This window comes from Aotus nancymaae, unplaced genomic scaffold (assembly GCF_030222135.1).
Source record: "Aotus nancymaae isolate 86718 unplaced genomic scaffold, 86718_ANA_hifiasm-v0.15.2.pri h1tg000059l, whole genome shotgun sequence".
NCBI classification, from domain to species: domain Eukaryota; kingdom Metazoa; phylum Chordata; class Mammalia; order Primates; family Aotidae; genus Aotus; species Aotus nancymaae.
Window position 1 is genome coordinate 59759056 of NW_026988473.1, and position 15874 is coordinate 59774929.

The window sequence follows — 15874 nt, forward strand, 5'->3', positions numbered from 1 at the left end:
AGATTACAGGCATGAGCCACCGCGCCTGGCCTCAGTTCCTTAATTTTTAGTTTTATTCCTCCCACCTTTTAAGTAAAGTTTAATTTTCGATGCACTGACTGAAGCTCACCTCATCTGAAAGAGAGTGGTTTGCAGACAATAATTAGGTAAACATTTAAGACTTTAAGGGTGCCTTTTAAAAGTTGTCTTTTTGAAAATAGAATATATTAATCTTTTATGTTTGTTCTAGGGCTTCATTTTTTTTCTTCTTTTTAAGATGGGTTTGTGCTCCCTTGCCCATGCTGGAGTGCAATGGCATGATCATGGCTCACTGAAGCCTTGACTGCTCAGGCTGCAGCCTCCCGAGTAGCTGTGACCACAGGTGTACACCATCACACCCAGCTAATATTTTTTATTGTTATTATTATTTGTAGAGAAGAGGTCTTGCTGTGTTGCCCAGGCTGGTCTTGAACTCCTGAGCTTAAGCTATCTGCCCATCTCTGCCTCCCAAAGTGTTGGGAATATAGGCGTGAGCTACTGCACCAGGCCTAGGCTTCATATTTTAAAAATTATTCCTGGCTGGGTGCGGTGGCTCACACCTGTAATCACAGCACTTTGGGAGGCTGAGGCGGGCAGATCACGAGGTCAGGAGATCAAGACCATCCTGGCTAACACGGTGAAACACTGTCTCTACTAAAAATACAAAAAATTAGCTGGGCGTGGTGGCGTGCTCTTATAGTCCCAGCTACTTGAGAGTATGAGGCAGGAGAATCACTTGAACCCGGGAGGCAGAGGTTGTAGTGAGCCAAGATCATGCCATAGTACTCCAGCCTGGGCGACAGAGCAAGACTCCAACTCAAAAAAAATGTATTAGACTTACTACATAGTGTTTTCTTTGAGGTTGGAGAGTGTATAATATGCCTCTGAATGCCCTGTTGTTCAGCAGTAGCCATTCTGCAACAACCTCAAGAAATGTTTGTGGAAAATGTGTGAATGATGATGCCTGTGATCGCATGTGATAGTTTTGCAAGGCCTTTGACTAAAGCAGGAAATGCGGAATTGATCACCTTGTCTTTTGAATAGTGATTGGTTTTCTGCTAGTATGTTTAGAAGTAGTTAGCCTGTTTCTCAGTATTGAAGTAGATCTTGTTATAACTGTCATTCTCTAGTTATGTTAAAACATGATTGGAATAAAAATAACAAATACTGTATTTTCCTTCTCCCTTAGATTCATGCTCGAAACCAAAATGAAATAATTTTTGGGCTGAATGACGGCTACTATGGTGCTCCATTTGAATATAAGGTAAGAGTTATGAGTTCTGTTTAGTGCAGATGTGCCTTGAGGTGTACAGGTAGATATAATCCTGAAAAGCTCTGTGTAGATAGAATCATGCTTTAAGTTTGTTGTTTAGTGTGGCTTAAGGTGAATGTTTTTTAATGTGAAAACTCATTCTGTAAGGCACATAACCATCCAGTCCAACTTTTCTAAATCCAGATTATATTAATTTTTCTAAAGGAAATCTGGAACTAGCTGTTTTCTCTTCTACTACAGAATTCTTTGGGGGTTAAGAAAGGATGGTGATTTTTGATTAACTGCTATACAGTTTTATTAAATGTTTCAGATATCTTTTATAACTTTCAGTACATTTAAGAAGCTATGAATCAGGTTGTTTTATGGTCAGCATTATCTCTACATCTAAAGGTTATTAGAGAAAGGAAAGGGAAGCAAATTCATATTTACTAAGTACCTACTATCTATGTTACTGTGCCAGGTGATTCGTGTCCTTCTCCCACTTAATACTAGCCACAAACCAATGCGGTGTGTTTTGTCCTCTCCATTTTATAGATAACGAAAAAGGTTGTTAGTGATGGCCTTCATAGGTTCATACATCTAGAAAGTATATAAACTGAGATTTCAGGTTGCCTGCCTCTAAAACCTATGCTTTTTCTATTCTAGTATGGTGTTCTACCTATTAGCCCTGTGCATTATTGGCTCTTAGTGATCACGTTGCTTCATATCTCTTGGTTGTCTGAAATGCTGTTGCTTAGAGTACTTTATTTATTCAACAACACTTTATTGAGCGCCTGTTGTATGTCAGCCACTGTACTGTACTCCAAGTGCTGAGAACACAGTGGTAAGCAAACGGATGTTTTTCTGCTGTTGTGGGGTGTATGGAAGAGGCAAACATGGATACAGTAATCTAGCAGATAAACATGTAAATACAAATGGTGGTAAATGCTATATAAACATGTCATGAGGACCTACCCTATTCTAAGGGCTCAAGAAACATCTTCTTGGGGACTTGACTTGTAAAGCTACACTCCAGATGATGAACAGAAGTGAACTGTATAAAGGAGATAGGGGCTGAATAGAGAAAACATTTCAGGCAGAGGATGTTGGAAGACTGTGAAGTGGAAGGGAACATGGTGAGTTTTAGGGACTAAAGGAAGGTCAGAGTGATGAAGGGGGAGTGATACCCAATGAGGCTGGGAAGCTAGGCAGGGACCACAGTACATAGGACTTTTAAAGGATTTTACCCTAAGAACAGGGGGCTGTGTCAAAGGATTTTTATCGCGGCAGTGATCTAATCAGATTTGCATTTCAATATTTTGATTCTGGCTGCAGTAGAGACTGATTGTAGAAGAGGCAAGAGTATCTGTGGGAGGTCAGTAAGGAGGATCTTACAGTATATGAGATAAAAGATGTGATACTTTGAAACGAGATGACAGTAAAATAGAGAGAAGATAGATTTAAGAAAGTTTTAGTAGGTAAAATCATTAGGACTTGCTGATGGTTTGAATTTAAGGTATAAGAAAAAGGAGGTGTCATGGATGACTTTTGCATTTCTAGCTTAGATGAAGTAACTGGATGGATAAAGGTGCCAGGCACTGAGAATACTAAGAGATACTGGAAAACCAGGTTTGGTGGAGGCAGATTGTGAGTTGCAATTTGGTCCTATGGAGTTTGAGATGCCTTTGAGACATCCGTGTGTAGATGGAAGTAGGCATTTGGATATATGAGTCTGAAGTTTAGAGGAGAGAACTGGGTTAGAAATATAAATCTGGGACCAATGACAAACAGTAATTGAAGTCATGAGTGGGGATAAGATAGACTAGGAACAGGCAGTACTGTAGGAAGAAAGGGGCCTCATGCCTTGAAGACCTGCAGCTTCTAAAGGCCACATAGACAAGGGGGCACCAGAAAAGATAACTGAGAAGAAGTGGTCCAAGGAAAAGAGAGCAAAGTTTTGTGTAGAATCTCAGAGTCCAAAGAAAGAAAGGCTTTTGTTGTTGTTGTTTCTTTTTTTTTTTTGAGACAAAGTCTCGCTCTTGTTGCCCAGGCTGTGCAGTGGTGCCATCTTGGCTCACTGCAACCTTCGCCTCCCAGGTTCAAGTGATTCTCCTGTCTCAGCCTCCCGAGCAGCTGGGATTACAGGCATGCACCACCATGCCTGGCTAATTTTGTATTTTTAGTAGAGATGGGTTTCTGCAGGTTGGTCAGGCTGGTCTCAAACTCCTGGCCTCAGGTGATCTGCCTGTCTTGGCCTCCCAAAGCGCTGGGAGTACAGGCATGAGCCACCGTGCCTGGCCTTTTGGCTTGTTTTTTAAGAGGAGAGAGTGATCAAATTGGAGGACCAAATATTGCCCATTGGATTTAACAAAATGGAAGTTATTCAAGTGACTTCTTCAAGATTCAGTTCAAACTCTGATAGACATTTTTCTTTCTTTATTTTAAAGCTCTCCTCTTCTAAGTACCTATAGCAACATGCTGTGTATACCTTTGACATAAGATATATCACTTTGCAACAAGGCCTGTCTTCCTTTCTAGTCTGTAAGCTTTTAAAGGACCAATTTCAATAAGTAATATTGAATTTCCAGCATCTGCCACAGTTCTTGGGGTATGCAGTTTGCTTAGTAAAAGTGTTTGTGATTTAATGAACGAATCGTGGGACTGCTACTGCTGTTGTTCATAATATCTCATTGACAGGGTTAGCTGTTCTCTTACTGTTGTGTCATGAAGTTCCTCCTGCAACTGGTATAACTCACCTTTTAGGACAATGTCTGGCACATATAATTATAATATTAGTAGCTAAAATCTATTGAGCATTACTGTATATCAAACACTGTAAGAACTTCATATCTATTACTGTATTTAATCCCCCAAGAACCTTATAGCCAGATCCTCACAGTCGCTGACCTCACAGTTGTTTGAGACCTTCCTCAGTACCAAACAAAAATTAAGGATTGATGAAATCAGAGAAATGTAAAAGAAATATTCCTTCCTGAAGCAAACAAGAAACAAGGCAATAAACATCTGTGGAACAGAAATGGAATAGAAACACAAAGAAGTGGGAAGAAGCAGAAGACTTGGGCCTTCTGACTGCCCTGCCCAGAAGTAGGCGGAAAGATGGGCCCCTTGGGGCCAAATGAGCACTAGATGAGCATGAGAAGCTGAGTGGGGCTCCCCCTATTGGGGCTGAGAAAAGACAGCTTAGAGAAACTGCAGCACTTTAATAATAATCCTAAAAGGGGAAATTTGAAAAGCTACCAGCAAGAAAGGAAATATTACTTACAATTTAGGCGGACAGCAGACTTCTCATCAGCAACAGTAGATGCCAGAAGAAATATGTCTTCAGTGTGCTATTAATTATTAATGTATTAATTCAGTATCTAGTAAACTTTTAGTCAAGAGTGAGGGAAACTTGAGACCAGCCTCGGCAACATAATGAAATCCTATCTCTTCAAAAAATTAAAAAAAAAATTAACCAGGCATGGTACATGCCTGTAGTCCAAGCTCCTTGGGAGGCTGAGGTAGGAGGATTGTTTGAGCCAGAAATTCGAGGCTGCAGTGAGCTGTGATCGCAGCATTGCACTCTAGCCTATGTAACAGAAAAAGGAGAGTAAGAGTGAGAGAGAGCGAGCGTTTTATTGATTGATTCACAGAGAGTCTTGCTCTGTTGCCCAGGCCCACCCTAGCTTCTGAGTATCAGGGATTATAGGTGTGAACCACTGCACCTGGCAAGAATAGTTTTAAATTCATAAAGACTGAGAGTTTACTACCCACAGACCCTTTACCCATGCTGAATGATGCAAATAGAAAATGATACCAAAGGGAGGATATAGTATGTACAGTCAGAGATTAATTCACTAATTTAACCATTTGTGTATCCCTTGTATACAAATTGTTAAAACATGGTGTATACAAATGGTTAAAACGTTAGTGAATTTAATTTCTGACTGTAAGCTAACAAACAGAAATAAATATCTGATAAGCATATGTGTTTTAAGGTGAAACAAACTAGGCCGTTGTTATTCAAAATGTAGTCTGGACCAGTGCTAGTCCAGGAACTGTCTGTCACTAGTCTGTGGTGAGCAGAGTGGAAAAAGTGAGAGTAAAAGTTTCAGAACTTCTATAGCAATTTGACGTTATTGAGACTTTTCATTGCATTTTACAAAAGTATCAGTTCACAATGGAATAAAGAAAAAAAAAAACCCTACCAGCTGGCCCTTCCCCACACAGAGAGAAAAGCATTGCCCTAGACAACAATAATAGGATGACGGTGGGTGTTCAAAAGGTTAAGAATCATTGAGGTCACTGATTTGTTTGGAAGGAGGATAAAGATAGTAACCACCTTTAGAATTTGTTAGAAAAAAGTGTGGTCAAGTGTGCATGTTAAAAATGTAAGGGTACCTAAAGTAAAGGCTAAAAACAGAGGGCTGGGTGTGGTGCTCACACCTGTAATCCCAGCACTTTGGTCTCGAACTCTGGATCCCAAGCGATCTGCTCGCCTTAGCCTCCCAGAGTGTGGGGATTACAGGCGTGAGCCACTGTGCCCGGACTGTAATCCCAGCACTTTGGGAAGCTGAGGTGGGAAGATCACTTGAAGGCAGGAGTTTGAGACCAGCCTGGGAAACAAAGAGAGTACCCCTGTCTCTACTCCCCCTCAAAAAAAGATGAAAAACAGAGATCATAGATTTCTAATTAGCAGAGGAAAAAAGGGAATAGAAAGTATAGAGAACTTTGTAAACTTGGTAGGAAACAGAAAAGGAAATAAAAGGTAAAAAGAAACGTGTAGTGTGGGAGTAGCATTAAGTCCAAATATATTTGTAATCACAAAAAAAATTTAAAAAAATCAAAAATTATAAAAAGGTATCATATAGGTTTGAAATATTTCGTTTAAAGCTTTAAAATGCTAAAGCAACAAGGCTTTGAGACAAGATTAAATTTTAAGAATGAGTGTTTTATACAGAAGAGGAAAAGTTATACTTAGAAATCAATGACAGAGCACATTTGAAAGCAACTTTTAATAATGCCTAAAATTTTTGTTGACCTGTCCTTTGGCATTCTTGTTTTTTACATTAGCTGTAACCAGAAACAGTTTTATTATTGCTGATGATTATGTTGATGTTAATACTCTGTCTGTCTACATTCTTTTCATATGTCTTCAATTCATTATGGATCTGAAAGCTGAAATTATGTATTTGTTCATAACTTTGCTCTCTTTATATGTTTCTCCCACTCTGTTGAGTTTTTAGGAACCAAAATCTCCTAACCTTAGAATATAATGAGTAAGTAGTTCATTTTCACTTCTAGGAGTGTGTTTGGACATTACTTAATATATTGAAAATTTTTTCACTAAAATAAACACTGTGGATTTTAATCCTTTGTTCACAGACCTCTCCTGGCATTATTAGGGAATGATATATTCTTGCTAATTTTATGTAGCAAAATGGTCTTTATTTGTCATACAAATGTGACATTCTTTTTGTTTTTTTAAAGAAAAAAATAGAGATGAAGCCTCACTGTGTTGCCCAGGATGGTCTCGAATTGCTGAGTTCAAATGATCCTCCTACCTTGGCCTCCCAAAATGTTGGGATTACGGTCGTGAACCACCACACCCAGCCAGATACTGCAACCTTAAGTATTTAATAGCAATGCAGACAAAAGAGAAGTTGAATAAGTGATGATGCAGATTTTTATCTTAGTTGTAAAGTGATTCATGATTTTTTTTTCTGTTAAAAAATATCAAGCCCATTATTAAACTGAGTGCTGTGGGATAAAAGTGTAAGACATGGATTCACACTTATTTTCTTTGTTGAGGAGATAAGATAGCATATATTCCAGAAGACATCCAGTTTACAAAGGAGTTTAGTTTGAAAAATTGTTTTTGGTGTCAGTTGTTTGCGTCTTGCAGATAATGCAGGCGAGTTTTAGCAGAACCTTAGATAATTTGAAGAGCACTTCAGGCAGAGGTTTTAATGATTGGTGACTATTGGGAAGCAAAGAGGAGCTTTGTTATACCTTGATGTTGTGGATGGCAGTTGGTGAATAAGGCTGGGTGGCCTGGAGAGATTTCGACATGGGTTTTCTAGGTGGGTTTAACTGCTATGATGGTGATTAGGAGAGGGTGAGAAAAAAAAGGCTGTTGAGCCAGTAAGCTGGAAATCTTCAGATTCCCATTCAGGATTTTGCCTTTAATGTATAAAGGTAAGATTATCTTTGCCTGAATTTCCTTTTGGTGACCACTCTTCTTTTGTGGGACTGCTGACAGCTACTTTGGATGAATACATAATCATAATCGTTAGGAATATGGGTATTGGAGTCAGATTGATGTGAGTTTAATTATAGGCACTCCTGGCATCTACTACTCACTAGGCTCTAAATCCTATGATAAAAGGAATTACATCTCTAATGCTTACCGTTGTATTAACACTATATCTCTAGCACAGTGCCTGGTGTGTAGCAGGCGCTCAATAAAATTTTGTTAGTAAATGCAGGTGAATGCCTGCTGTATTTAGGGCTATCATAGCAATAATTGAGAATAGAAATCTTGAGTAGATGATATTTGTCCCACCCTGGATTACCTCCAACCTCAACTTTTGGTATTTATTTTTATGTAACTCATAGTGGTACAATTACTCCAACTATTGTACTGTTGATAAGTTGCAGAAGCATTAGACCGGTAAGAATTCTATTCTGACTAGAAGCTATAGCAGTAATATCTTTAGAGTCCAGTAGATGGCAATACTTTCTCATTTTAATGGAAAAAATTAGAGCAGGAATAGAATCCAAGTCAAAAGGAGCAAATCTTTGTGAATGAAAGAAACTCTCAGGATATTGAAATAGCATTTTGGTGATGAATTTCACAAAAATAACCACATAACTTGATTGTCTCAAGTACATAGACTGAGATTGAAGATTTAGGTATAACAAGTTTTAGGATCTGTTTTGAAAATCTGCACAGATGAAACTTCCTTATTTTATATTTTTCAATTTGTTCTGGTACTGTGTTCCTTGAGCAAATCACTTAACCTCTCTTAGCTTTAGGTTCCATATCTCAAAAGTAAGAAAATCCTAATTAGCTGGAACACTGCAGGGAATATTAGTTATCTAGCCCAATACTCTTATTTTATAGATAAGGTTCAGAGGGCTCATGATCTGTTGAACTTGACATGGCAAGTTAGCTCCATGCTATGGATGATAACTTAGATGTAGCTATAATTTATTTTATTAATTATTATTATTATTATTATTTTTTTTTTTTGAGACGGAGTTTCGCTCTTGATACCCAGGCTGGAGCGCAATGGCGCGATCTCGGCTCACCGCAATCTCCGCCTCCTGGGTTCAGGCAATTCTCCTGCCTCAGCCTCCTGAGTAGCTGGGATTACAGGCACGCGCCACCATGCCCAGCTAATTTTTTGTATTAGTAGAGACGGGGTTTCACCATGTTGACCAGGATGGTCTCGATCTCTTGCCCTCGTGATCCACCCGCCTCGGCCTCCCAAAGTGCTGGGATTACAGGCGTGAGCCACCATGCTCAGCCTATTTTATTTTTTAATGATTTTCCTATTTCTCCTTTCAGGAATACAGAGCTTTTAAAAACTACCATTGCCAGTTTTCATTTACTGAGTGCCTGTTATGAGATACTATTCCAGATATGTTACGTATTTTTATTTAATTTGTATATAACAGCCCTATGAGGTAGTTATCCTCATTTTATGAGTGAAGTATCTTAGAAGAAAGCATTAAACTACTGACCGAGGCAAGATTGCATAGGTGGTAAGTAGCAGATCCATGACTGGAGCCCAGGTCTGATTCATTTGAAGGCTTGTTTTCTTGACCACTATGCTGTATGGCTTCTGTACATTTCTTCCCACTTCATATAGTGTGACAACGTACCAAGGCTCTCCCTTCACTTTAACCAGCACAAAGCATAACTAGTTGTGCAATGTGGGAATCAAATGAGAGTACACATGCAAACACTTTGAACAGTATCAGAGTGCTTTATTCTACAGATTTGGGTATTTATTATTGTAGAGTGGGCATGCAATGCCCATGAGACCATCAACCCACTGAAGTCCACAAAAGTTCCACACATTAGTCACTATATTTGGCTTCCCTCTGAGTCTTTTTTCCCCCTTTTCTCTTGGATCGAGTTAGCTTCTGACAGATGTTTGGAAAATCATCTTATCCCGTAATTCATGTTTATAAATCCTGCTGCTGCAGTGTGGTCCCCATTCTCTCTCTTCATTGAAGCCAGAGTATAATCTGGGAAAATGCCATGTTTCCTGTTATGAATTTGGAGGATCTTGTCTCCTTAGCACAATTTTGGAGCTTTTGAGAACTTTAGTACTGTAAAATTCAAAGCCAAGTATGATTCTTCATATAGATGTTTTAGATTCTTGAGAGGTAAACAGAACAGAGCTCGACTTGTTCTCACCAGGGGATTCAGAGAGTTTAAAATTTTGTTTTGTTTAATATTTTAAAAACTTGTTTTCACTATTCTTTTTTAGATTTGTAATGAGGGCATTTGGGCCCCCTCACCCCATCCTATAAGTCAGTTTCTGTTTCAGCTGTTATACAAAGCTGGAAATCTTCTCTCACTCTCCTTTTTTCTCTCCACGAATGCTAGTTAACATGCTGTCACTGTTGCCTTCTCTTCCTACTCTCCTCTCTTCTCTTACAGTTACAGTAATTTGGGCATACATCCTTTCTTCCTATTAGGGCGTATGCTCCTTTACGGCTGAGGTTATGCCTTACTCAGTTTTGTAGTCTCAGGGTTTAGCATAGACTTTGCTTACTGAATATTTTTCCATGAGTGAATGAAGTCCACTAGGATCACATTGTTCCCATCTCAGTTTTAGGGTAGACTTTTTACTTAAGGGATGGCTACTTTAGCAGTGTTACTTTCAGTCCTCATGTCATGGAGTAGCATTGAAGGCACTTAGTCCACTTCATACTTGGAGTATGTGCCTGTGATTGTGATTATTTTCTGAGTATATTTGAAGTATGAACAAAAACATCATCTCTGTTTACATTTAAAATCATTAATTTTAGTTTCAGGATCTGTATACCTTTGCTAAGTAACATTATTCTTACTTCTCAGTGTTTCTCCCTGTTTTAAAGGAGAGGAAAAACATCCTCTGTTGTCTCTGTTGTTGGGCCAAATCTGCTGGGATGTACTCATTCAGCTCAGGTTAATTGTCTAAGAAGAGGTTTCACCTTCCCTCCTTAACAACTTAGCATCTGGGCTTCATCAGATCTCAGAGCCAGGGGTGTCTAAGGCTTGATGATGCTTAACAGAGATATGTGCACAGTTTCATTCGGCTTAAACTTCACTGACACCTAAAAGTGTTATTAATGTCCAAATGAACATATACATCTAAGAACACAGGCTTTCTATTGATTCATTAGGCAGCTGTAGTCATACAAATAAAGCACTGTATTTTAAAAAAGTCTACTCATTGTATCTGAAAATGTGCTCAAGTAGTAGGATGAGCCATTTTTTTTTTCCCTTGCTCATCAAGATTTCTTATTTTGCCTAGGTTAAGTAGAAGAAGATTACTTTCAAAGCTCACTTATGGTTTAATGAATAAATATAGAACACTGGCAAGTCCTGCTGGGAAAAGCTTTCCTCCCAGATAGAACCTCCAGTCTAGATTTCCATGTATCTAGACATGTCTCAAATTTGCCTGGATGTTTCGGAGATACACATGCTCTCCGTAGCTCAAGCTGAGTTCAATTCCACTTCCCCTCTCACAACTTTTCCTCTGTGTTTCTTAGTGAAGTGAATGGTACCACGATCCACCTACTTTCTCAAGTCAGAACATAGAGTTGTCCTGAGTCCCTTCTTTTGTGCTTCAGTCACTACTGATGGTGGCTGCTAAATATCTACTTTTTTCCTGGTTCTTGACATTATAGCCAGATTTATCTTTCTAAAATGCTGATCATGTTCTTCCTTTATTCAAATCTTGTCAGCAGTATTCGTCCTCAGTGATTAATGGCTTATGAGGTCTTGCTATTCCTTATTTCTGAACACTCCATCCTTAACACTCTTAGGCTAAAGATTTGTTCACAGCAGTTTTAGCTAAGGCCCCATTTCCATAGGAATGTTTTTCTGTGATGTACCTCTTAAATCCAATGTGAATATATCCCTTTCATATGCTTCCATAGCACCTGTATTACATTTCTCTCGTCACTGACCCTTATCCTATTATATTCTGATTGGCCATTATGTCTCTTATCTGCTACACTGTTTACTGTTCGAGGGTAGGGACAGCATCTGTTTTCACCTATTGATCCCTACTACTTAGCACTGTTTCTGACATATAATAATAATCCAGTAAATACTTGTCAAATGAGTGAAGGAAGCTTCTGTAGCAGCAGATCATTAGAAATTCTGCTGGAATACAGCACTTGGTTGTCATCAGTATAGCTCAGCAGTCCCCAACCTTTTTGTCACCGGGGATCAGTTTCATGGAAGACAAGTTTTTCCACAGATGGGGGTGGGGATGGTTTCAGGATGAAACTGTTCCACTTCAGATCATCAGGCTTTAGTTAGATTTTTATAAGGAGTATACACCCTAGATCCCTTGCATGTACAGTTTACAGTAGAGTTCAAGCTCCCATGAGAATCTAATGGCATCGCTGATCTGACAGGAGGTGGAGCTCAGGGGGTGATGCTTGCCCTGGGGGTTGAGAACCCCTGGTATAGCTTGTTACTCAAAATTCTGATTCTCTGTCTTAGTGGGTTCTGACATTTCTGCATAGACATCTGCCAAATTATTATACTTTAAATGGAGCTCTTCATTTATCTTTCCAGGATTGCGTTCTCTTCCAGTTTTCCATGTCGTTATTAACTATTTTTTAATTTATCCAGGCCTCAAATTTTATAGTTAGTGTTGATACATTTTTTTTTTTTTTTTCAAATTTTATCCACTCTATTTAGTCAGCCACTAGACTCTTCTGAGTTCTTCTTTGAAATAGTTCTGGTATCTGTGGCTACTTTTCCATGTCCATTGCCATAATGCAAACTGAGATCAACATTCCCAAAGGGCTGGGTCGCTGCAGTAGTTTCCTGGTGGGGCTGTGGACTCTAGTCTCTTTGTATCCACTCTGTCTTACTGCTGCCTCATTAATCTTGCTAAAGCACACTTTCGTTTTTTATGCCTTTGCTTAAAGATTGCATAGAATAAATTTGTATTGTCTGCTAGATGTCTCCAAATCTCTGGCCTGATCGCCTTCTCTCCATCAGCCCAAATTCAGTCAGTCAATAGTACTTTGGGTTCTAGCTCTGCTTTTATCTCTCTTCTTCCTTTTCCTCCTCCTACCCACCTTCCTCCTCCTCCTGTCTCTTTTTCTGTTTCTGTTGTTTTTCATTACCATTGCCATTGATGGATTTTGAACCTTCATTCTGTCTAGTATGTATGGATTTTTATGGTAGCCTCCTATCTGGTAGTTGGACAGTCTTCTCCCTCCACTTTATCACATTTGTCAATACCAGAGTAACCTTCCTTAAATGTAGCTCTGATCATAACCCAAACTGTTAGAAACCTTTCATGAGTCCTTACTGCCCATAGGTTGTCTTTACATTTTAGCATGGTATTCAAGGCTTGCTGTGTTCTGGCCCTCCTCACTTACTTATTCAGCTGTATCTCCCACTACTTCCCTCTCCAGGGATCCAAATAATTTCCACGTCACTGAAGCTAAACGAATTGGACCACTATTTAATTTTCTCTGAATGCAGCTTGTGTTTTCCTACTGTCGTGCTTTGGCTAAAGGTGTTCAGTCTGTGTGGGACTTTCCTTCACTGCCATTCACTTTTCAGTACTACTTAATCCATCCTAAACACTGCCACCCCTGCAGCCTTTGATGTTCCTGTTCTACTAGATGGAATCTTTACTGCAGCAGAACTCCTGTAGCTTTTTAAAAAACCTTTCTTATGGCACTCTTGTATTATTTTACTTACTTGGAACCTTCACTGGGTTGTGTACTTTGTTAGGACAGTAGTAATAATTGACTTAACACCATCTATGTGTTCAGTAAACACTGAAAGGAATAAGTATATGTTTAATGCTATTTGCTTCCTAGTCAGTTATCCTGCTAACTGGGTTCTTCCTGTATAAATTTTGTAGTTTTAATGAAGTTAAGGACAGTCTTGTGTTGTTACAGCTAAAAACTCTCAAGATATATAGTAACATGTTTTAAAACGCGACTCATCCAATGAGTTAGTACAGGGGTAAGCAAACTGTGATCCAGCACATGTTTTTGTGTGGCTTGCAACTAAGAATGATTTTTACATTTTAAAGAATTTTAAAGAAAAAATAAGAATATGTGATATAGATAACACGTGGCCTGCAAAGCCTAAAACATTTACTATTTGGCCCTTTATGGAGAAAGTTTGCTGACCACTCATCTAGAAATACACCTGACTTGCCTGGAATTACTCCTGCTCATTGGATATGTGGAATTATCTATTTCCCTGAGAAGTTTAATAGGCACTCACCCAGACTGGTTACTATTCCATTCCTTGAAGAAGAATTGTTAGGCCTGACTTCAGAAGAATTTTGAGTGACATGTAAATCTCTTCTGGGCTCTTTGGCACTTGGCAGTATCTCACACAGATAACCAGATACAAATGAGCCATTTCTTTCCATTATAATCCTTCATCAGAAGTCTGGGATCGAACATCTGGTGAAGTTAGATGTCATTCAGAACAAGGCTCCTAGCATATTTCAAGAATGTTAATTGCTAAGTGATGGCTGAAACAGAAGGGCTTAATAATGTCCTTAAATTGCCTTAAATGTACATGGACTCAGAATTTTAGAATTGGAAAAGGTCTTAGAGATCATCAAGTATAGCCTGGTTCTTAAGAACATGGGCTGTGGAGCCAGACTGCATGGCTCTTCTCTTTAATCCTCTTTGTGTCTCAGTTTCCACACCTTTGAAGTGGGGATAATAATAGTACCTATTTCACAGGGGTTTGTGATTATTAAATGTGTTAACATTTAACATATTAATAGTTAGTTAACATTGACATGTAAAATACAGTTCTGTCTACCACACTGTGTAAATGCATATAAACATTGCTCTCAATATTGCTGTTATTTTTTATTATTGTTTTTATTAGTAGTAGTTGCATCTCATTTTATAATTAAAGAAACTGAGGCCTAGAAGAGTTAAATTATTTTCCTCACTTATGTGATAGGCAGGGTAGATTAAAACCCAGGATCCAGGATTCTTTCTCTGGGTCCCCTGCCACGTGGGAGCTGTCTTTCTCTCTCTCTCCGCCCTCCTCTGGCCCCTTCTAATAAATTGCTTTTTCGCAAAAACAAAAATAAAAACAGAAAAACAAAAAACCGCAGGATCCTAGCTTTCAGTTGAATGTTCTTTCCCTGTTATATGTATTGCTTTTAGTTGTATGTTGGTGAGTGTGGATAAATTTTTTATAGTCAGAAAAAATACTTGGCAGCTTTTTGCATAAAATAAGAAAAGCTAAGTAGAGCATCATTAATGATTTCTCCTGAGACTCTTAAATCAACTTCTCAAGTCTCCTATTATTTGGATTTTGTTGCTGATTTATAAGACTGTCTCCTGTCTCTGTTCTCTTTTTCCTCATCTGTCCTCAAAATGTATAGATTATTTCATAGCATCCCTTTCCTAAGTTGAGGTGAAATTAATGTAACATAAATTAACTGATTTGAAGTGTGCAATTCAGTGGCCCTGGGTACATTCACAATGTTGTGTACCACCATCTCTGTCAAGTTGTAAAACATTTTCATAATTTCCAAAGAAAACTTTGTACCTATTAAATGCTCACTTTTTAATTTTGCTGTCCTCCAAACCCCTGGCAAAGACTCATTTGCTTTCTATCTCTATGGATTTACCTATTTTGGGTATTTCCTACAAATTGAATCATATAGTATGTGACCATTTGTTCTGACTTTTTTTCACTTAGTATAATGTTTTGGTGTTACATCTACAGGTAGCATGTGCTTCATTCCCTTTTAGGGCTGAGTAATATTCTATTGTATGTGTACACACACATACACACACACACATTTTGCTTATCTATTCATCTGTTGATAGACATTTGTGTTGTTTCTATTTTTTTGACTATTATGAATAGTGCTGCTGTGAACATTCGTGTACAACTGTTTGTTTGAGTGCCTATTTTCAGTTCTATTGCGTATGAACCTAGGAGTGAAATTGCTGGGTCATATTATAATTCTATGATTACCTTTTTGAGGCACTGCTAAACTTTTTTTTTTTCTTTTTTAATTCAGTGGCTGACCATTATATTCCTAATAGCAATATGTGAGGGCTCTAATTTCTCCACATCCTCACTAACACTTACTTCTGTTTTTTATGCCATTTGTATATCTTAATTTGAAGAATTGTCTCTTCAGGTTCTTTGCCCATTTTTAAATTGAGTTGTTTGTCTTTTTGTTGTTGAATGTAAGAGTTCTTTTTATCATCTGAATATTAGACCTCTATCACATATATAATTTATAAATATTTTCTCCCATTCTGTTGGGTTGTTTTTCTACTTACTTGATAGTGTCTTTTGATGCACAAAAGTTTTTAATGAAATAGTATTTACTGATTTTTCAT

General features: G+C 38.3%; 1 protein-coding gene across 4 annotated transcripts in view; it reads left to right on the forward strand.

Annotated features, from left to right (window-relative positions):
• The window catches only part of UVRAG (UV radiation resistance associated), a 311056-nt gene that overhangs the window by 67853 nt on the left and 227329 nt on the right, over window positions 1-15874 (forward strand). For all 4 annotated transcript variants that reach the window (XM_064365305.1, XM_012469641.3, XM_064365303.1 and 1 more), the window contains exon 5: window positions 1208-1282. In XM_064365305.1, coding sequence (XP_064221375.1) covers window positions 1208-1282 — 75 coding nt within the window. The remainder of the gene's footprint in view (window positions 1-1207; window positions 1283-15874) is intronic.